The sequence below is a fragment of the Thamnophis sirtalis genome, unplaced genomic scaffold (assembly GCF_051295495.1).
Source record: "Thamnophis sirtalis isolate CommonGarterSnake01/CBP01778 unplaced genomic scaffold, rThaSir2_p1.2 scaffold_1, whole genome shotgun sequence".
NCBI lineage: Eukaryota > Metazoa > Chordata > Lepidosauria > Squamata > Natricidae > Thamnophis > Thamnophis sirtalis.
In genome coordinates, this window is record NW_028261381.1 from 174,640,928 (window position 1) to 174,662,622 (window position 21,695).

Consider the following 21,695-nt stretch of genomic DNA (forward strand, 5'->3'; position numbering starts at 1 on the left):
ATTCTGTCTTTCGCTCACGGTCCAGATGCAGTGGCTCCTGTCCTTCCTCCTATTCCTGCTGTCTGGTCTCATCGTCCCTGCAAGTACTGCTTGGACCAGTGAAGGTAGGACTCGTGGGAAGGTTCTGGGTAGCTCAATTATTTGCTCTGTATTTTTGTTTCATATTTTATTTTATTTTATTTATTATGTTTTAATTATTTGCTTGCTTGGAAAAAAATAATAATGTATAGCCTCATCATGAGAACTAGCACCTTGCTTTCTATGGTAGGTTTGGCCAAAGTCTCCATGCTTCCATCTCACTTAAAGCAAGAGAGCCAAACCTCCAGATCTAAAATGATTGATTGGGGGGCGGCGGGGGGGGGGGTGTCCTTAGTACTTCTAGGCAGAAGGTAAGAGAAGAAACAACCTGGGTCTGCAGCTTGGATGTTGTTAGGTGGGCCCTCCTTGCCCCTCCTCATTTCCCCCCTTCTCTCTCTCATATTTCTCTCTCTCTCTCTCTCTCTCTCTCTCTCTCTCTCTCTCTCTCTCTCTCTGTCACACACACACACACAGAAATATTTTCTCTCATTTGTTTCTCACATACACACATTCTCTCTCATATTTTCTCTTTCTCTTTTTTTCTCTCTCTCACATTTTCTCTCTTTCCCTCTCATATTTTTTCTCTCTCACATACATTTTCTCTTTCATTTTTCTCTTTCATTTCTCTCTCTTTTTCTCTCTTTCTCTATATTTCTCTCTCTCTCTCTCTCTCACACACACACACACACATTTTCTCTCTCTCACACACATTCTCTCTCTCTCTCATATCTTCTCTCTCTTATTTCTCTCTTTGCTCTCTCTCTCACACACATTCTCTCTCTCTCATATCTTCTCTCTCTTATTTCTCTCTTTGCTCTCTCTCTCACACACATTCTCTCTCTCTCATATTTTCTCTCTTTTTCTCTCTCACACACACACATTTTCTCTCTCTTTCATTTCTCTCTCATTTCTCTCTATTTTTATCTCTTTCTCTTCATTTTTCTCTCTCACACAAACAAATATTTTCTCTCTCACACATACATTCTCTCTCTCTCATATCTTCTCTCTCTCATTTCTCTCTCTCTCTCTTTGCTCTCTCTCTCACACACATATTCTCTCTCTCTCTCTCTCATATCTTCTCTCTCTCATTTCTCTCTCTCTCTCTTTGCTCTCTCTCTCTCACACACATTCTCTCTCTCTCATATCTTCTCTCTCTCATTTCTCTCTCTCTCTCTTTGCTCTCTCTCTCACACACACATTTTCTCTTTCCCTCTCTCTCACACATTCTCTCTCTCTCTCTCATATCTTCTCTCTCTCATTTCTCTCTCTCTCTCTTTGCTCTCTCTCTCACACACACATTTTCTCTTTCCCTCTCTCTCACACATTCTCTCTCTCTCTCTCTCTCTCTCATATCTTCTCTCTCTCATTTCTCTCTCTCTCTCTTTGCTCTCTCTCTCACACACATATTCTCTCTCTCTCTCTCTCATATCTTCTCTCTCTCATTTCTCTCTCTCTCTCTTTGCTCTCTCTCTCTCACACACACATTCTCTCTCTCTCATATCTTCTCTCTCTCATTTATCTCTCTCTCTCTTTGCTCTCTCTCTCTCACACACACACATTTTCTCTCTCCCTCTCTCACACACACATTCTCTCTCTCTCTCATATCTTCTCTTTCTCATTTCTCTCTCTCTCTCTTTGCTCTCTCTCACACACACATTTTCTCTTTCCCTCTCTCTCTCACACACACATTTTCTCTCTCTCATATTTTTTCTCTCTCTCACACTCACTCTCACACACATACATTTTTCTCTCTTTCATTTTCTCTCTCTCTCTCTCTCTCTCTCTCTCTCTCTCTCTCTCTCTCTCTCTCACACACACACACACACACACACACACACACACACACACACACACACGGAGGGCTGGGGAATTCTGGGAGTTGAAGTCCACACATTTTAAAATAGCCAGCTTTGAAAAAACACGGCTTTTAGGGGGCCCAGAGAGGCCGTAATCCAAATTAGGATTTATACAATGGTGAAGCAAACCAGAGTTCAGGATAACCCAGGCTATTGTTATGTGAATGCTGCATACTATTATTTTTTTTAACCTACGCCACTGTTCTTTCTTGACCACCATAGAGCCCATCGACCATCAGTATGCCCGACTCGGGGCCGCCACTGTGGTCTTGCCTTGCCCTGTTCCTGAAGGCGGATCCCGGGTGGCATGGAAAACCCATATGAGCTCAGAGACCGCTTTGAACGGGGTGCAACCAGACGGCAGCCTCGTCTTGCAGAATGCCAGTTTGGCCCAGGAAGGGGAATACAGCTGCCAAGATGCCAGCACTGGGCAGACTCTGCGAAGGATTCATCTCCAGCTGGGCTGTGAGTGAGGAAACCGAGCCCCAAACTCTCTTACCCAAATGGAGCCACCAAGCCATATGATGCTGCAATTCCTTCCTTCCTTCCTTCCTTCCTTCCTTCCTTCCTTCCTTCCTTCCTTCCTTCCTTCCTTCTCTCCCTCCCATTTCTTTTCCTTTCTTCCATCCTTTTCTTCTCTTTCGTCCTCTTTCTCCCATCCATTTGCTTTCCCTCCTCCCCCCACTTGGCTCCCTCCTTCCTTTTCCTTCCTCTATTCCTGCCTCCCTCTCCATCCTTCCGCCCTCCCTCCTTCTTTCCTTCATGACAGTATCTCTCACTTTAAGATGTGTGGTGAACCAACTCCCAAAATTCCCCAGCCAGCATGGGGATTTCTGGGAGTTGAAGTCTGTACATCTTAATGTGGCCAAGTTTGGAAAAACTCTGATTCATGCCCTCATGCGGTCCCCTTTTGCGACCTTCTGACCTGCAAAATCCAAGCAAAATCTAGATTCACTCAACAGCCATGTTACTATCTTAACAACTGGGCCATAATTACATGGGGTCCAGAGTTGGCTTCGCTTGGATACCTGCTGACATGTTGCCCCTAATAAATAACTGGGTTTCTTTTGAAGTTTGGCTCGAGACTCATGGTTTAATTAGGGCATCCATCGGAGCCCTGACACAGTGATTCACTTAACGACGGTGGCAAGAAAGGTCATAAAATGGGCCAGAATTAACAACTGCCTTAATTATCAGCAGAAAGTTGGGGCTCAATTTTGGTCATAAGTCCAGGACTACCTGTAAAGGAAGAGGGGATCCAGATGTGTCACTCACCTTTTGGGCTTCTGCTTTGCAGATCCTCCCAAGAAACCATCGATCCATTGCAGGTCCATCAGCTACCCGGTGGTCAATTGCTCCTGGACTTTGGAATCTGACACCCTTCTGCCCACATCTTTCTTTGCCAGCTACAGGTAAGGAGCAAAGGTGTTGGAGGTGTTATAAAAAAAACCAGTAAAGGACTTAGAAGGGAGCCTACGATGGAACTTTTCAGGAAGACTTTGGAGGCCTGATGGGTTGTGTTTGGGTTTCTAATTGTATTTATAATTATAATTTTGATGGACTGTTTTTGTGTGTTCATGAGCAGCTGAGAATCTTTGCAATTGGGGTGGGTGGGTTATACATTGGAAGGAAGGAAGGAAGGAAGGAAGGAAGGAAGGAAGGAAGGAAGGAAGGAAGGAAGGAAGTTTAATGGTGGACAGGACCACATGGGTTTTAGATCCTGGGCAGCTGACCAAACGGAGTTGAGAGAGAGTGGTATTTATGCCCTCTCTTGGGTCTTGCCCTTGAGCTTCCTGTTCCTGTGCAAGAAATGTATTCTATTGGTTGTCAGACTCCCAGGGGGCTATGCGGGGGTCATGGCTAACTTTTTAGGTCGTCTGAATTAAGTTTGGTTGAGCCTTGCTGGGTGATGTAATCTCCCCAGGTGACTTTGCAATGCAGTGACTTTGCAATGCTGTTAGATGGGTAGAGGGCTAATCCTATTATGTCCTGGAGGTAGTGGTAGGATTCCATTTTTTTTTACTACTGGTTCTGTAGGCGTGGCTTGGTGGGCATGGCATGGCTTGGTGGGCATGGCAGGGGAAGTTTATTGCAAGATCCCTCCCGATCAGCTGGGACTCAGGAGGCAGAGAAGAGATGGGGGCGAGGCCAGCCAGCAGTGGCATACTGGTTCTCCGAACTACTCAAATTTTCCGGTACCGATTCTCCAGAACCTGCCAGAACTTGCTGAATAACCACCTCTGCCTGGAGGGTCCTGTCTTAATCCCATCGCCCTGGAGCTGAAGTTCTAATTGTTTTGTAGATCGGCTGGCCCAGTCTTAATGCACACCAATTATCTGCCGGGGGAGCAAACTGCTTTTTGTCTTTTAAAAACATGTTTCTCCTTTTCTCAACCAGGTGTAGGAAGTTAGCACCCACCCCCTCTCCTAGGAAAATGAGATATTTTAGGAGATATTAGAAAGGCAGAATATTTCCCCTAAAAGGGAGGCAGAAACTAACACCCACACCCACCGTTGTCAATGGGCCATTAAGACCTGAGTTAGTCTATTCTACATAACAAACATCTACCTCTTTCAGGCAGAGCCAAAGTAGGAATTGCCCAAAGCCCCTTCATTACATCATCACCCAGCAAGAGTCAACCAAGCTTGGGACTCAGGACAGCATTCAGAGTTGCCCCTGCTTGGCCCCATGGGAATCTGACAACCAATCAGAACACAAGGTCAAATTCAAAAGCCCAGAGAGGGCATAAAACCCAGAGACTCTCAGCATCTCTTCCTCTTTCCTCCCCAGGACCTCAAACCATGTGGTCCTGTTCATCCATAAACCTCTTTCCAAGCAACTTCCACGAATCCAGGGTCTTTCCCCCCCACTTGGAACTGAACCCAGAAGGATATTTCTTCCAATGCAGGGAAATATAATATCCTGCCTTTTTAAATATTTCCTAGAATATTTCGTTCTTCTAGGAGAGGGGTGGGGGATAACTTTCTACATTCCCCCATGGCTGCAGTCACCAGGACACCCGTACGCACAACCCTTAAGCTGCCACAAATGCAACACCAGTCTGAACCCAGTTTTCCTTGTGGACCACAGGCACGGCTTAATGGGAGACGTCCATCAGTGCAAACAGCCCATGGCAGAGAGCCACAGTTGCAGCTTGGCCGGCTTGCAGATGTTCTCCACCGATCCCTACATGCTCAACGTGACAGCTGTGAATCCATTGGGATCAGCAAGTGATTACTTTCTAATCTTCCTGGATCAGATCAGTGAGTTGGCAAGCAATTTTCTCACACCTCGTCATTCTGGGTGGGGGCATGAGAACAGCCTGCAAGGAAAGGAGGACAGGATTTTGTGTTCACTCCTGGTGCAGAAATTGGGTCCAGCAGCCATTTTAGCAATAGCAATAGCAATAGCAGTTAGACTTATATACCGCTTCATAGGGCTTTCAGCCCTCTCTAAGCGGTTTACAGAGTCAGCATTTCGCCCCCACAGTCTGCGTCCTCATTTCACCCACCTCGGAAGGATGTAAGGCTGAGTCAACCGTGAGCCGGTGAGATTAGAACCACTGAACTGCAAATAACAGTCAGCTGAAGTGGCCTGCAGTACTGCACCCTAACCACTGCGCCACCTCGGCTCTATTTTAATATTATTTATTTATTTATTTATTCCCTTTATTTGTATGCCGCCCTTTTCCCTGGGGGGACTCAGGGCGGCTCACAGTTCAAAAATGGGGGGGGGGGGGAAGGACAAACAATTTTCTGACATGAAGACAGTACAACATATTAAAAGAAAACACAACAGTCACACAATTCGGGTGGGGTTAGACTCTTAACCCCAGGCCAGCCGGGATAGCCAGATCTTTAAAGCAGCGCGGAAGGACTGGAGGGTGGTGAGGGTCCGAATCTCCACGGGGAGTTCGTTCCAGAGGGTCGGAGCAGCCACCGAGAAGGCTCTCCTCCGGGTAGTTGCCAGTCTGCACTGGCTGGAAGATGGTATTCGGAGGAGGCCTAATCGATGCGATCGTATCGGTCTAGTGGAGGTAATTGGCAGTAGGCGGTCTCTCAAGTACCCAGGTCCACTACCATGAAGGGCTTTATAGGTGATAAGTAGCACCTTGAAGCGCACCCGGAGATCAACAGGCAGCCAGTGCAGCTCGCAGAGGATAGGTGTTACGTGGGTGAAGCGAGGTGCACCCACGATCGCTCGCGCGGCCGCATTCTGGACTAGCTGAAGTCGCCGAATGCTCTTCAAGGGCAGCCCCTTGAACAAATTAACAGAGTTGGAAGGGATCTTATAGGCAGAGCTGGGTTGCTGCCGGTTCAGCCTCCAGTGATGAAGCTCCCACAACTTCCGAAGCAGTGGTGGGATTCAGCCAGTTCGCACCTATTCGGGAGAACGGTTGTTAACTTTCTAAGCAGTTGGGAGAACCGGCTGTTAGAAGAAATCTCCTTTTTGTTTTTTTCCACTTTACAGGGCTAATCCTGTAAGGAAGGCAGGAAGGAAGGAAACATTCTGGTGTTGTTTCTAGCCTCATCTTTATTACCCTGTATACAGAAACTGCCTCTCTGCTTAACCCTTATTACATTTTCACAGCTAAGGCGAAGCGCCCATCGACCTGAATGACGTTGAGTTGGCCACGCCCACATGGTCACATGACCACAGAGCCACGCCCACCCAGATGGCCATTGGCAGAGAACCGGTTGTTAAATTATTTGAATCCCACCACTGTTCCGAAGGCAACTTCTGTTCCATGGGTGGATTGTTCTCACTGTCAGAAAGTTCCTCCTTATTTCCAGGTTGAATCTCTCCTGGATCAGTTTCCATCCATTATTCCTTGTGTGGCCTTCAGGTGCCTTGGACAATAGCTTGACCCCTTCCTCTCTGCGGCAGCCCCTCAAATGTTGGAATACTGCTAAGGTGTCCCCCCTGGTCCTTTTTGGAACAAACCTTCATGAGATGAGTTCACCCAACTTATTAAAACCAGGTTAGGTAGAATCCAAGAAGGTGTGTTGGTACAACTTGTTAAGCTTAATGTTTAGGTCCCCAAGGTGCTATTTTTCAAGAGCCAACTGGACTATCTTGTTTTTGTGTGTGTGTGTGTGTTGAAGACGTTTTGCTTCTCATCCAAGAAGCTTCTTCAGCTCTGACTGGATGGTGGGGAATGGAAGGGTTTATACTCCTTGTAGATAGATGGCCCTGTGCATCCTTTTAGAGGATCGCTGAGGCCATCTGGAGGTTTATTTGTGTCCTCAGGGTAGTGGTGGGTTTTAAATTTTTTTAGAACCTCTTATGTAGGTGTGGCCTGCTTTGTGGGCGTGGCTTGCCAGCCATGTGACTGGGTGGGAGTGGTTTGCCAGCCATGTGACCAAGTGGGAGTGGCTTGACAGTCATGTGACTGGGTGGGTGTGACCAACTTGTAAAATGTGGTGAAACTCACTTAACAACGCTCTTGCTTAGCAACCAAAATGTTGGCTCAGAAACTTTGGCATTTGAAGCACGCAAGTCTTAAAGCTGTCAACTTACAAGACCCTTGCACCCCTAACCCTTTAGAGAAAAAACCTCCAGGGGTGTTGAAACTTGACAGCTTTAAGACTTGTGGACTTCAACTCCCAGAATTCCTCCTCCAGTCATGTTGGCTCAGGAACTCTGGCATTGAAGTGTGCAAGTCTTAAAGTTGTCAAGTTACAAGACCCTTGCGCCCCTAACCCTTTAGAAAAAAAAACCCCAGGGGTGTTCAAACTTGACAGCTTGAAGACTTGTGGACTTCAACTCCCAGAATTCCTCCTCCAGTCATGTTGGCTCAGGAACTCTGGCATTGAAGTGTGCGAGTCTTAAAGCTGTCAAGTTGCAAGAGCCTTGCACCCCTAACCCTTTAGAAAAAAAACCCCAGGGGTGTTCAAACTTGACAGCTTTAAGACTTGTGGACTTCAACTCCCAGAATTCCTCCTCTCGCTCTTCATCTTGATGATGTGCGGGCGGGCCAGGGGGGAGGGAGCTGGAACCGGTTCTAAATGGCACAGTAGATTTGTGGAACCTCTTCTATAGAAGAGCTTAGAACTGGCAGGAACCCACCCCTGCCTCAGGGTCACCTGAGTGGTGCTCCTGGTTCATGTAGTCTGCAATTTTTTCCCCTGGAAATCCATTCCTTCTCCCACACCATTCAAAGGATGTTCATCCCAAATTGCCAGTTGCCAACTGTATAGCTAAAATTGCCAGTTGCCAATTGTATAGCTAAAAGTCTGTAGAGAGTAGGAATGGACCTGTATTGGTATATTGCTTTGATGACGAACTTATGGCACTCTAGGTCAGCTGCAGTGCCCATGGGCACGCTGGCCAGCTGATTGTCAGCCTTCGAAGGGCCTCTGGAGAGCCGGGGGGGAGGCCATTTCTGTTCTCCCCAGGCTTTAGGAAAGACTCCAAAACCTGGGGAGGGCAAAAAACGGGCCTACCAGAAGTTTGCAAACTGGCTGTTTTTGCCCTCCCCAGGCTTCAGGAAGGTGGGGAGGGGGGCGGATATGTGCACATGTGTACGGGGTGTGTGTGTGCGCGCTTTCAGCACCCGAACCAAAAAAGGTTAGTTGTCATTGCTATATTGGGTTGGTTTAATTCTCTCCTTCCCTTTCCTTAGTCCAGCCAGACCCTCCAGAAAATGTAATGGTCTTCCCAATCCAAGGGAAGAAAAAAACGTTGCTTGTACAATGGAAGCCTCCTAGTTCCTGGTTATACCCTGAATATTTTCCCCTGCAATATATCATCCGCTATTCAAGGGATGGATCAAGGTTTAGCAGAACGGTGAGTGCGGGAGCTGACATTCCCTCCACGGCATTATTATGTTAATTGGATTACCATTTGTCTGAAATGGTATAAGGTTTCCTGCCTAAGCAGGGGGTTGGACTAGAAGACCTCCAAGGTCCCTTCTAACTCTGTTATTCTATTCTATTCCATTCCATTCCATTCCATTCATAGCCTGAACTTTTGACCTGAATTTCTCTTTTTTATTATTACTTTTTTCCAACAGAAGTAATCTTGACTTACGGGTAAAATTGAGACCCTGATTTCTGTTGGTAAGCAAGGCAGTTTAGTGAGTCACACCTGGTTTTATGACATTTTTTCCATGGTTGTTAAGTGAATCATGCAACAATTAAGCAAATCTGGCTTTCCCCGCTGATTTTGCTTGTCGGAAGCTGACCGGGAAGGTCACCTATGATCATGTGACCCTGGGACATATAGGCAGTCCTTGACCTACAAGTTCATATAGCGAGAAACGGCACTGAATAAAGTGACTTAGTGACCATTTTCACACTTACGACCATTGCATCATCCCCATGGTCATAAGATCAAAATACAGACACTGTATTAATGACGTCCCGGGGTCACGTGATCCCCTTTTGTGAACTTCTGACGAGCAAAGACAACAGAGAAGCCAGATATACTTAACAACCATGTCACTAACTTAACAACTGCAATGATTTACTTAACAACCGTGTCAAGAAAGGTCATAATGTGGGGAAAAACTCACTTAACAACTGCCTCACTGACAGCAGAATTGTTGGGCTCAGTTGTGGTTGTACGTTGAGGATCTCCTATACAATACATGCCAATTGCCAGGGTGTGAAAATCAGTCATGTTTTTCAATGCCATTGTAACTTCAAACAGTCACTAAACGAATGGTTTTAAGTCAAGGACTACCTGTATTTTGCTTTGCTTCCCCAGACCAGGCCTATCGAGCAGACTTCCTTTACCCTCTCCGGGATCCGTTCTGGCGTAACCTACCACATCCAAGTAGCCGCGAAAGACTTCCTGGACAATGGGGAATACAGCGCCTGGAGTCTTCCCGCCTCTGGGGCATCCTGGCAGCCGGACTGAGGGCCACGGAGGATGGATTTTGTAATATTTGAAAGATGGTATTTGTAGTACTGATGCACTGGCTAATTAACATAGGTTTTCTTGTATTATAAATTGGCTTTTTCCATTGAATTGCTAATAATTCCCCATAAACCTTAACCTTCAAAAAAAAGCCTGGCTTTCAGAAACCAGGACTGGTAGATAACCGTTTTGTTTTTAGCTGTTCTCAAGCCTTTGTGAGCAAAGAAAATAGTCAAGCCCGACCTTGGGAAATGCTGAGAATGGATTCTTACCCAAACCCATTTTTATGTTTGCCTATAGATAGACCATATAGAGATAAATTTTCAGCATGATGATCTCCCGCCTTATCTTGTCCTTCTGGTTTCTCAAGAATGTACCCATCACAATTGTAACGGAGTCCATCTTCCCTGCTGTTGTTTGTCCTTATCTCTTCTTTCGTTACACCTTTTTAATCATTATACTGTAGATTGCTGAAGAGTTGCTGCTGGAAATTATTGGGGGCCACCAAGATAAACCTCCAGAAGGATCTGGAGTAGAGAGCCGAGGTGGCGCAGTGGTTAGAGTGCAGTACTGCAGCTGACTGCTATCTGTAGTTCGGCGGTTCAAATCTCACCGGCTCAAGGTTGACTCAGCCTTCCATCCTTCCGAGGTGGGTAAAATGAGGACCCAGATTGTTGTTGGGGGCAATATGCTGACTCTGTAAACCGCTTAGAGAGAGCTGAAAGCGGTATATAAGTTTAACTGCTATTGCTATTGCTATTGAAGGTTGCTAAATATAAATATTAGTATAAGAACCGGTTGTTTAGTCTAATTCTCCTCTTGGGCATTTTAAGTAAGGCAAAAATCCACAGCATCTGATAATTTCAGGGATAACTCTGCTATTTAAAGCAAAATTCAGGGACACACTACTTTTCAAGAAAATAAATAAATGAGAACTTTGCACACACTCTGACCACATTCCTGATAAGAAAAATACTTATAATACTTGTGAGGACTTTGTTCAGGAATACTTTTATCATAAACAAATTTTGTCTCCAGTCAGAGAAAAATAACTATATATTTTCAAGGTCATTTTCCTTTTTGCTACTTTTCGGCTTCAAAGTCTTATTTCTTTTCTGGTAAGGATGAAGATGGCTGCTTAGAGGCCCTTGTATCTTAAATGCATAAAAATCACCAAAGAGATTTGCTAGTTGGTATTTTAATAAATGAACTGCTTTGGACAACAAAATGAGCCGCATATAAATTTAATAATTAAATATAAATGTTGGAAGAAATGTCCTTCTGGGTTCAGCTCCAAGTGGTGAAAAAAAGACACTGGAGACATGGAGGCTGCTTGGAAAGATGGTTTAATGATGGACAGGACCCCATGGCTTGAGCCCTGAACAGAAAAGGTGATCACGTGCTTCAATGTTGGGTGAAGAACAAGAGGAGACAGAAGGGCTGGAAGTTCCTGCCTCTCTGTTGGGCCCCACCTCTCTGTTTCCTGTCCCTGTGTAAGGAATGTATTCTGATCGGTTGTCAAACTCCCATGGGGCCAAGTTTGAGTTTCCAGATGCCATGTGGTGAGTTTCTGTGGAAGGCTAATACTATCATGCCTTAATCCCATTACCCTGGAGCTGAAGGGGAGAACTCTTTATGATGTAGAATAGACTGGCTTGGGCATTTTAATGGGCCATTAAGGAATGTGGGGGCTATTAAGCATTAATCTGTTTCCTGCCTAAAAACACCTTTCTCCATTTCTGATCCAGGGAAATGTAATATTCTGCCTTTTCAATATTTCCTAGGATATTTCATTTTTCTAGGAGAGGGCTGGGTGCTAACTTCCTACCCAAATAAATACAAGAATTGGTTTAATGGTCTTCATTTCTCTATTGTCATGCATCATTTTACCTATTATATGCTTATATTTAGTGGCTGTACTTAGTTGGCATTTAAAATGCAAGTTATCACAAAAGATTTCATAAGCCATTTGGGATAACTGGTTTGGAAATGCAATACATACATCTTAAAGATAAAACATAAACTCAGCAACATTCTGGGAGGATCGAAGAAAGCTCCGAGCATGGAGCAATAATAATTATTATTACTTATGATTCAGGTTGCAACGAAAATTATTTTAGGGTCCTTCTATGTAAACAGTACCAAGCATCTAATAAACCTTATCTCCCAAGCAATTTCGCTTTTTAATTAAAAAGAAGCCTTCGATATTTCGAAGTATTAAATATTTAATAGAGGCAATGAATATTTAATGCGCATAATATTTTATGAAAGGCCCTTAATAACTTCTATTCAACCTAACCCATCATCCTCCAGCCCCGGAACTAGTGATACCAGCTCTTCGTTTCCCCAACGGAGTATTCTAGGACAGGACAAACGACGCGATATAAACAGTCGCTGATTAAAAGACGCAAAAATGGAGCGACGGCTAGGGCGGGGACGGCTGCTGACTGACCGCCAAGCAGGCCAATAGGATGCCCCTTCTGCTCCGTTCCGACGTGTGATGGCCAATAATAGTGAAGGAGGCGGAACGAGTTGGGAATCCGGGAAGTGGCGGTGTTTGGGGAGAGTTTGGCGGAGAGAGGGAACAACCGCGAAGGGCCAAAATGTCGGAAAGGAAAGTGTTAAACGTGAGTGGAAAGGAAAGAGGCGGGAAAACATGGCTGGGGGCGGTTGGGGGCCTGGCAAGGTTACCTCGCAAGGTTGTTGTAAACAGGCCAGACTATGCAAGGAAGAACAGAATGGATTCATCAGCTTCTTTAATTGAGGATCAGCTGGGATCCACTGGGGTCTTGGGGCTGCCTAGGCTGTTGATATTAATAAATGATCAGTTATTTCTTTTTTGGTCTCTTTTTTCATTTTTTTAAAAAATTGCATTGAATCTTTCTTGATTAGCCCCTGGGCCATATCAAAGTGCGAAGTTACAGAAACAAATTATTACTAGAAATTGATAAAAGCAATTTAAAATGAAATTTGATAAAATACAATTTAAAATGGAATTGGAATAAAATACAGTCTAAAATGAAATTGGAATAAATACAATAATTTAAAATATAGATAAAATAAAATTATATTTCGATGTCACCCCTGCAATTTACCCCAATCAGTCCCACATATGCAAATCTCAACCGAGCCATTTTGTTTCAGTATACTGTGCTGTGTTAAATGTTATTTTAGCAATAGCAATAGCAGTAGACTTATATACCGCTTCATAGGGCTTTCAGCCCTCTCTAAGCGGTTTACAGAGAGTCAGCATATTGCCCCCAACAATCTGGGTCCTCATTTTATCCACCTCGGAAGGATGGAAGGCTGAGTCAACCCTGAGCCGGTGAGATTTGAACCGCTGAACTGCTGATCTAGCAGTAGCCTGCAGTGCTGCATTTAACCACTGCGCCACCTTGGCTCTATTTTCCAGTTCTGGCTGCACATAAGATAAGTTGTTTTGATATGGGGGTCCCAATGGGTCATTCTTTTAGTATATAGACCAAGGTACATGTCTCTTACCCCCTCATACAAGCAACAGTCAAATAGAATGTGAGCCAGGTCTTCTACCTCTGCCGCTCCGCAAATGCAGAGACGCTCATTGTAGGGCAGTGTTTCTCAACCTTGGCAACTTGAAGATGTCTGGACTTCAACTCCCAGAATTCCCCAGCCAGCGAATGCTGGCTGGGGAATTCTGGGAGTTGAAGTCCAGACATCTTCAAGTTGCCAAGGTTGAGAAACACTGTTGTAGGGTATAGAATGGAATCTCCCATATCTGACCATTGTGTCAAGCTGTTCGAATCTCGCTCATGTAAATTAAAATTGAAAATTGGGAGTTAATATGTGTCTTTTGTTTTTTTAATTTCACTATTTTAATGTTTTGGTCTAGCTTTGTTTTGATTTTTTTTCCTTTTGGAGTTTGTGTTTTAATCTTTTGAATAAAATAAAACGGCAAGAAAAAAAGACGAAAAAAGTAATTTTAATTATATTTTTTATTTTTGCGTGTTCTAGAAACGCTACCTTCTGGATTTCAATCCATCTAAGATTGATGTTAAGGCTATTGATATTAATAAAGGATCAGTTATTTCTTTGTCTTCCGTCTCCTTTCAATTTTTTTAAATTGAAAATTGGGAGGCTAATATGTCTTTTGTTTTTTAATTCACCTTTTTAATGTTTTTGTCTAGTTTTGACACTTTTATTTTTTTTCCTTTGGAGTTTGTATTTTCATCTTTTGAATAAAATAAAGTTAAAAGAAAAAAAGACCCAAAAAAGTTATTTCAATTATATTTTTTTATTTTTGGGCGTTCTAGAAATACTACCCTCCAGATTTCGATCCATCTAAGATCCCCAAGCTTAAACTTCCAAAGGACAGGCAATATGTGGTCCGGCTTATGGCTCCCTTTAACATGCGGTAAGACATGCTTAAATTCTGTTTCTCTTGGGGATATTCAATTTCTGAAATGAGTTCAATATGCGGCGATCCTATTTTCTTGGAAATAATAAAGGACAAACTTGGAAAATCTGCCAATACTGGGAAAAGGCCATAAGTATGAAAACATGTTAATTGTTTATGTTTATAACTTTGCTTTACAAAGGAACATTCAAGAGCAAAAGCAAGGAAATTATATACATATTCCAGGCTGGCTGGGGAATTCTGGGAGTTGAAGTCCACCCATCTTAAAGCTACCAAGGTTGGAAATGCTGCAATAAGAGAATATTGCAGGTATCTGGGTCCCAGGGTTAAAGCTGCTGCCTGATAGGAAGTAAACATATTGGCATGGTTTGCACATGGTTTCCTAAGCCATGATACTTGAACCCAACTATTCTTGAATCTGATTCTCAAGGCTCTGAGTAGATGTACATGATACATTGACTATCTGGCTTCTGTGCAAAATCAGCCATTGGTGTTACTTCATATTTTTGAATCAACGTGTAAATCATGATTGACTTATCCATAGCTGCATGACATGCAGACACATAGTCACCACCACTGGCTGGTTCAGCTTTTCTTTTAGCATTCTGTCTACATGTCTGTGGAGTTTCTCAGTCATCCAGGTCACGGTTCTCCCAAAGGTGCTTTTTCATCCATCTCTCTCTCTCTCTCTCTCTCTCTCTCTCTCTCTCTCTCTCTCTCTCTCTCTCTCCCTCTCTCCCTCTCTCCCTCTCTCCCCCTCTCCCCCTCTCCCCCTCTCCCCCTCTCCCCCTCCCCCTCCCCCTCCCCCTCCCCCTCCCCCTCCCCCTCCCTCTCCCTCTCCCTCTCCATCCATCCATCCATCCATCCATCCAAGCTATCAAGCCCTTCATGGCATCGGACCTGGGTACCTGAGAGACCGCCTCCTGCTGATCACCTCCCATAGACCGATTAGATCACACAGGTTAGGTCTCCTCCAGATTCCATCTGCCAGCCAATATCGGCTGGCGACTCCCCGGGGGAGAGCCTTCTCTGTTGCAGCTCCAGCCCTCTGGAATGACCTCCCCGTGGAGATCGGGACCCTTCCTACCCTCCTGGCCTTTTGCAAAGCTGTTAAGTCCTGGCTGCTCCAGCAGGCCGGGGGGCTTTCGAAATATCCAGCCCCTCGGAAATTGTGACTGTTGTGTATTTTAATATGTTGTTTTGTGTATTATCCCCTTCCTTTGTTTTATTGTAAGCCGCCCGGAGTCCTTTGGGAGTGGGCGGCATACAAGATCAATAAAACTAATTTTTTTTTAAAAAAACTAAACTAAACTATCCCCAACCTACAACAACAGTCCTTTCAACAGTTCCAAGAAGGCTCCACACCAAATGTATTTGTAACCAATTGACACACTTTCTACAAGATGTAACGAAAGATGATTCTTTTTTTGTTTTTGTTTAATTAAAACAATAAAACTTTTTCAAAAAAAAGAAAAAAGAATGCAAGCTCAAGATCAAAGGCCAGAGAGGGCATAAAACCAGGGACTCAGCTTATCTTCTGCCCTTCTCTTTTTCTCCACCAACATTGAAGCATGTTGTTAGGGGTATCTCCATTGGGAGACAGAAAGTAGCACAGCGGAATGTACAGCTAGAGAGAAGGAACGTTGCTAGTAGAAGAAACACACGGATAGAGTCTCAAACACTGCTAGTAAAAACAAGTAGCTTCACTACTACTAATAGCTTCACAAGCAGTGATAGTAGGTATTTGTCCAAACACAATTCAAAGAACAAACAATTGCTTACAGTCGCAGTTCACGTTCCAGTCATCAAGCGAGCAAGTAGTTATCAAGCATAGGACAAGCAGAGAGAGAGAGAGCTTTCCTGACTCCCTCTTATTGCAAAGTTAATTACATTTGATTGTAAAGTTAATTACAGCTGATTGTAAAGTTAATTACAGCTGATAAGTACATTCACCCATTTAAATCAACATCGACCAGTTGGTATTGTATATGAAGCAGGGGTGGGTTTCAACCGGTTCGCGGTGGTCCCTGCAAACCGGTTGGTCGGCGAACCCGAAAGTAAGTAATTTCCGGGAACGGCGAAGGGCCCACCCGCCCATCCGCGCTCCTTACTGGTCTTTGAAGGCTTCTGCGCTTCCACGCAGGCGCATGGCACATACAGCGCCTGCGCGAATCTCCACGAGCAGCTGGAGCATTGCGCAGGCACTAAGACGCATGCGTGAACTGCGCGCATGCACGAGGACGCTGCCGGCCCCGTTCCAACCGAACCGGTTGGAACGGGATTAGCAACCCACCCCTGATATGAAGCTATATTGTTTACCCAACACTAGGAGTATACTCCCAACACATGTGATCACCTTTTCTGTTCAGGACTCAAGCCAGCTATGACTGAATGGACATTTGCATTCTTTTTAGAGAGTCGTTGAGGCCACCTGGAGGTTTATCTGTATCCTCGGGATCACATGAGTGGTACAAATGGGTGTGGAGCCTTTTTTTTGCTTGGAAAGATGGTTTTAATGTGGTTCTGTCCACCAGTAAAACCATCTTTCCAAGCAAAAAAAAAAAAAGGGCTCCACACCCATTTGTACCACTCACGTGATCCCGATAAACCTCCAGGTGGCCTCAATGACTCTCTAAAAAGAATGCAAATGACCATTCAGTCATAGCTGAAGAAGCTTCCTGGATGAGAAGTGAAATGTGTTCAAAGGAAAAAAACCACAAAGTCCAGTTGCCTCTTGAGAAAGCACTTTTGGGACAATCTCCGAAGTGGGGCGTGGGAGGAGTCACAGCTGGGTATTAACACGGCCCATTTGCCCGGAGACTGAGGTAAATCTTGAGGCCACACCTCTGCTCCTCCTCTCAGCTGCCAATATTCATCTCAAAGTTGCCATCTCGAGGGGCAGTGGACCCTCATGCCCTACGCTGCAGATGGCCGGCGGGCCTCCTCTACACCTTCGCTCCCCTTCTCCTCCTCCCTGGGGTCCCGAGGAAGCTAGTAGTAGAGAGGGCAGAGGTCATCCTAATGGCCCCCTATTGGCCCCGTTCCCCCTGGTTCGCGGACCTGGTGGACATGTTGAAGCTTCGCCATCGGAGAATCCCACAGGGGGAGGTGGCTCTGCGCCAGGGGACATTGGAGCACCCAGATCCAGAGTGGCTCCATCTGACTGCCTGGCGCTTAAGCGGGAGCAGCTAAGGGAAGCTCATCTCTCCACCGGGGTCATTAGGACCATTGAGGCTTCCAGAAGGGGTTCCACCACTCGCATCTACAACACGTCCTGGGCCGCCTTTGCGACCTGGTGCCGGGCTGCGGGGATAAACCCGACCTCGGCCTCCATGCCTCAGGCACTGGACTTCCTCCAGGACAGCCTAGAGAAGGGGTTGGCCCACAGCACCCTCAGAAGGAAGGTCTCGGCCTTAGCCACAGTTTGGAGAGGGGGAGGGTGGGCTCCCGATCCTTGTCCCAGCACCCGGTCATAAGGCGATTCCTCAGAGGGGCAGCAAACCTTCGGCCCCCGGCTGTCCACCGCGTTCACACCTGGGACCTTCCCATGGTGCTCCAGGCAGTGCTGGAGGCGCCATTCGAGCCCCTGGGGGAGGTGACCCTACAGTTCCTGACCCTCAAGATGGTCTTCCTGGTAGCGATCACCTCGGCTAGGAGGGTGTCCGAGCTTAACGCTCTCTCCAGCAGGGCGGATCTCTGTTCCTTCCACGACAACCGGGTTGTCCTCAGACTCGACCCTGCCTTCATGCCCAACATCAATTCTCCCTTCCCACTGCAGCAGTGGGTTTGCTTCCCCGTTGTTGGGTGGGCCTGGCCGTAGTGGGCGTGGCCTCTTGTACCACGGCGGGTCTGTGTCATTTCTCACCCTCCCCAGGTTCCGGAGGCTTTCCTCAAGCCTCTGGGAGGGCGGGAACTGCTTCACCCGGGCTCCCGAGGCCTTCCGGAGACTGGAAACACAGGAGACCCGTTACTCCCCCTCCCCGAGCCTCCATGCGGGCCCTACACTTACCTGGCATCCAAAATGGGCCTCATGGAGACTCCTGGGAAGGGTGTGGTCGGGTGGCAGGGGTGGGACATGGTGGGCCCTGTAGATCTCCACTAAAGAGGCTGGTGTTAGAGGTCTCCGTATTCCTGGTAGAGTGGGCGATTATCCTCCCTGGTGTTGGCGTAGACTGAGACTGGGAAGACCGGACTCACAATATAAACTGGTTAGAGTTACGAGCGGTCCATCTGGCTCTATGCCAATTCCACCACACGGTGCCTGGCAGACATATTCTTGTCTTAACAGACAACCAGTGGTGGGGTCCACATCCCGTTGCAATCGTTATGGTGCAACGGGGTGGGCGCCCACCACGGTATGCACGCAGCACGCGCATGCGTACTTAGCGCCTGGACATTCCAGCTGCTTGGCGGAGCATCACACAGACACTGTTCGGTCCGTGCGCACGCGCGGAAGCCCCAATCGGCTCAAATACTGGTAAGGAGGGCGGGTGGGCCCTCCGGAGCACCATACCGGAACAGTACCTGGTACTCCCAGCAGGCTCCGGTACGCCCGTACCAGGGCGTACCGGTTGTATCCCACCACTGCAGACAACGTCGCGGTTGACATCGTCCGCTCGTTGATAAGACAGTCTGATGAAGCTGCTAAGCCATGCCCCTGTTGCTAGGCAGACCCAGCTTTCGGCGAAGGAATTATGTCAGACTCGATGTTTTACTCTCCGAATCCTTCGGGCATCCATGTCCAATGTAATAATGCTCCTGGTGAGAGATCTGCAGGGTCTTCCAGGGGTGGGATTTTGAGGTTCTCCGAACTGGGCAGAGTCTTAGCTAGAGGATCGTCTGAACCCGTGCGAACCCCCAGCAGCCCACCCCTGGTCACGCGATCCCCTTTTGCGACCTTCTGATAAGCAAAGTCAATGGGGAAGCCAAATTCACTCAACAACTGTGTTCCTAACTTAACAACTGCAGCGATTCACTTACCAGTCAGAGGCCAGTCATAGCAGGGTTCATCCAAAATGTTCCTCTGCCTTCGCAGAGTTTATTCTTCTGTACAGTTTTAACAAGCAAAGCAAAGAGTATATAGCAACAGCATTGTAATTGGTGTATTCTCCTTGTCAATCTTAAGAACATCCCAGTCAGGGTAGAGTCTCGTATATCTTGAGAGTTCCTGGCGGTGCTAATTAAGTGAGCTCATAGACAGCTGAGGTCAACAGTTACTGAGACGCGTCAGTGTGCTGCGCGTGCCTCTTCGTAACCTTTCCTCTATCCCTACATACCAGCTGTGGCAAGGAAAGCCGCAAAAATGGGGCAAAACTCCCTTCACAACTGTCTTGCCTAGCAACAGAAATTTTGGGCCCTGTTGGTGGTTATACGTCAAGGATTATCTACACACAATTTCCGCTGGCGGCTCCTGGCTTGCTTCTACCAGCGATAGTAAATCGACTGAGCCCGCAAGGCGAGTTGTAGCATAAACCTCCCTGGGGAAGGGTGAAAGAAGTCCGTCAGCAAAGATGAAAAATTGCATTTCTCGAAGATGTTTTATATAGCAGAGTTGGAAGGGACCTTGGAGGTCTTCTAGTCCTAGGCAGCGGGTTGGATTAGAAGACCTCCAAGGTCCCTTCCAACTCTGCTATTGAATTGTATTGTATTATTGTATTGTTTTCAATCTCGTAGGTGCAAGACGTGCGGCGAGTACATTTACAAGGGCAAAAAATTTAACGCCCGGAAAGAGACGGTGCAGAATGAATCTTACTTGGGACTTCCCATCTTTCGGTTCTACATCAAATGCACACGCTGCCTGGCGGAAATCACCTTCAAGGTAACACTTCTTCTTCTCTCTTCCAGTCTAGATCACAGAATAATAAGAGTCGAAAGGGACCTTAGAGGTCTTCTAGTCCTGCGCAGGGCCCTTTCTGGGCACGCGAGCCATTGGCCCACCTCAGCTCCACCTGCATGCCTGTGCACCTCCCACTGGCCAGCTGATTTTCGGGTTTCTGCCGTGCATATATGGGATGTGGGACGCATGTGGGAGACATGTGCGCATACATGGGGGCGGGGTGGGTGGGGTCACACACATGTGCAAGGGGAGCGTGGGGTGTGTGGCGCCCCTCTGCGGCCTGTTTTTGGTCCCAGGAGGCTGCAGGGAGGGGATCGCGCCCACGTGTGAGCGTTTTCAAGTATGCAACGCCATAAAGATTAGCTGTCCCTGCTGTAGAACCTGGCGTGATCTTAATTCTATCCCTTTATTAATGCAGCCTAGTTGTGTCCTATCACCTCAGAGGTGGGTTCCTACCAGTTCGCACCAGTTCGGTAGAACCGGTTTGTCAAATCTACCGAACCGGTTAGAAGAGGTTCCACCAGTGGACCCGGAAAGCAGGTCACACCTACAGAAGAGGTCCCAAATTTTTTTGAAACCCATCACTGACACACACACACACACACACACACACACACACACACAGAGAGAGAGAGAGAGACTCACACAGAGAGAGAAAGAGAAAGAAAGAAAGAAAAAGTGAGAGAGATGAAAGAAAAAAAGGAAAAAGGGACAGAGAAACAAAAGGAAGTAAAGAGAGAGAGAGACAAAGAAAACACATGGCTGGCAAGCCACTCCCACCAGGTCACATGGCCAGCAAGCCACTCCCACAAAGGAGGCCACACCCACAGAGTAGGTTTGAAAAAATTTTGAAACCCACCACTGTATATCACCTGTAACCTTCTGCTCTCTCCAAAATCAGGGCAGCTGCCTGCCTTTCTGTGCACAACACATAGGAATGTATTTTTGCAGGATTGTTTGTTTATATCAAGGTGTAAACTTTGCGACTTGACCGGTTCCTTAGAGCGGCAGATCATCCTTGGCTCAGCCCTTCCGGTTACAGGTCAGAGAATGAAAACCTCTTCTCTCTTTTGCCTCCTTCTCTCTCTCCAGACAGATCCCGAAAACACAGATTATGCCATGGAGCACGGAGCTACCCGAAACTTCCAGGCTGAGAAGCTGCTGGAGGAAGAAGAAAAACGCTTGCAGAAGGAAAGAGAAGACGAGGAGCTGAATAATCCCATGAAGGTGGTTTAACCAATCCGTTGCCGGGAAAGGAAAAAATTATCCTTCCTTTTTCTAAATAGGCTGCGGGAGAGCAGGAACTCAACACTTGGGAGAACTGAATTTCTTTCCTTGGCTGTTTTCATATATTTCGGTATATACAGTATATTACAGAAGTCAGTACACCTCCTCACATTTTCTAAATAGTATATCTTTTCATGAAGAAGTTACACTTGGCTACAATGTAAAGTAGTGAGGATACAGCGTGTCTAACAATGTAAATGTGCTGTCCCCTTAAAATAACACAACACACAGCCATCAGTTGCTGGCAAGATATACTTAAATATTTACAACAAGTGAGGGGGTGTACTCACTTCTATGATATCTTCCTCGACTTATGACCAGTTGCTTAGCGATCGTTCGAAGTTAAGGCAGACAGAGGGACACACAAACATTCTGTAGTCAT

General features: G+C 46.3%; 2 protein-coding genes across 6 annotated transcripts in view; both read left to right on the forward strand.

The window, feature by feature from the left end:
* EBI3 (Epstein-Barr virus induced 3) lies at positions 1-10,132 on the forward strand. Its single transcript, XM_014058334.2, has 6 exons — positions 1-104; positions 2,157-2,399; positions 3,232-3,346; positions 5,025-5,197; positions 8,560-8,723; positions 9,645-10,132. The coding sequence occupies exons 1-6, from the start codon at positions 26-28 to the stop codon at positions 9,795-9,797; spliced, it is 927 nt and encodes a 308-aa protein (XP_013913809.2). The 5' UTR covers positions 1-25; the 3' UTR covers positions 9,798-10,132.
* Positions 10,133-12,306: 2,174 nt separating this feature from the next.
* Positions 12,307-21,695, forward strand: part of YJU2 (YJU2 splicing factor homolog) — an 84,183-nt gene continuing 74,794 nt past the window's right edge. For all 5 annotated transcript variants that reach the window (XM_087703340.1, XM_087703341.1, XM_087703342.1 and 2 more), the window contains exons 1-4: positions 12,307-12,424; positions 14,087-14,187; positions 19,864-20,008; positions 21,119-21,253. In XM_087703340.1, coding sequence (XP_087559466.1) covers positions 12,401-12,424; positions 14,087-14,187; positions 19,864-20,008; positions 21,119-21,253 — 405 coding nt within the window. In that variant the 5' untranslated portion in view covers positions 12,307-12,400. The remainder of the gene's footprint in view (positions 12,425-14,086; positions 14,188-19,863; positions 20,009-21,118; positions 21,254-21,695) is intronic.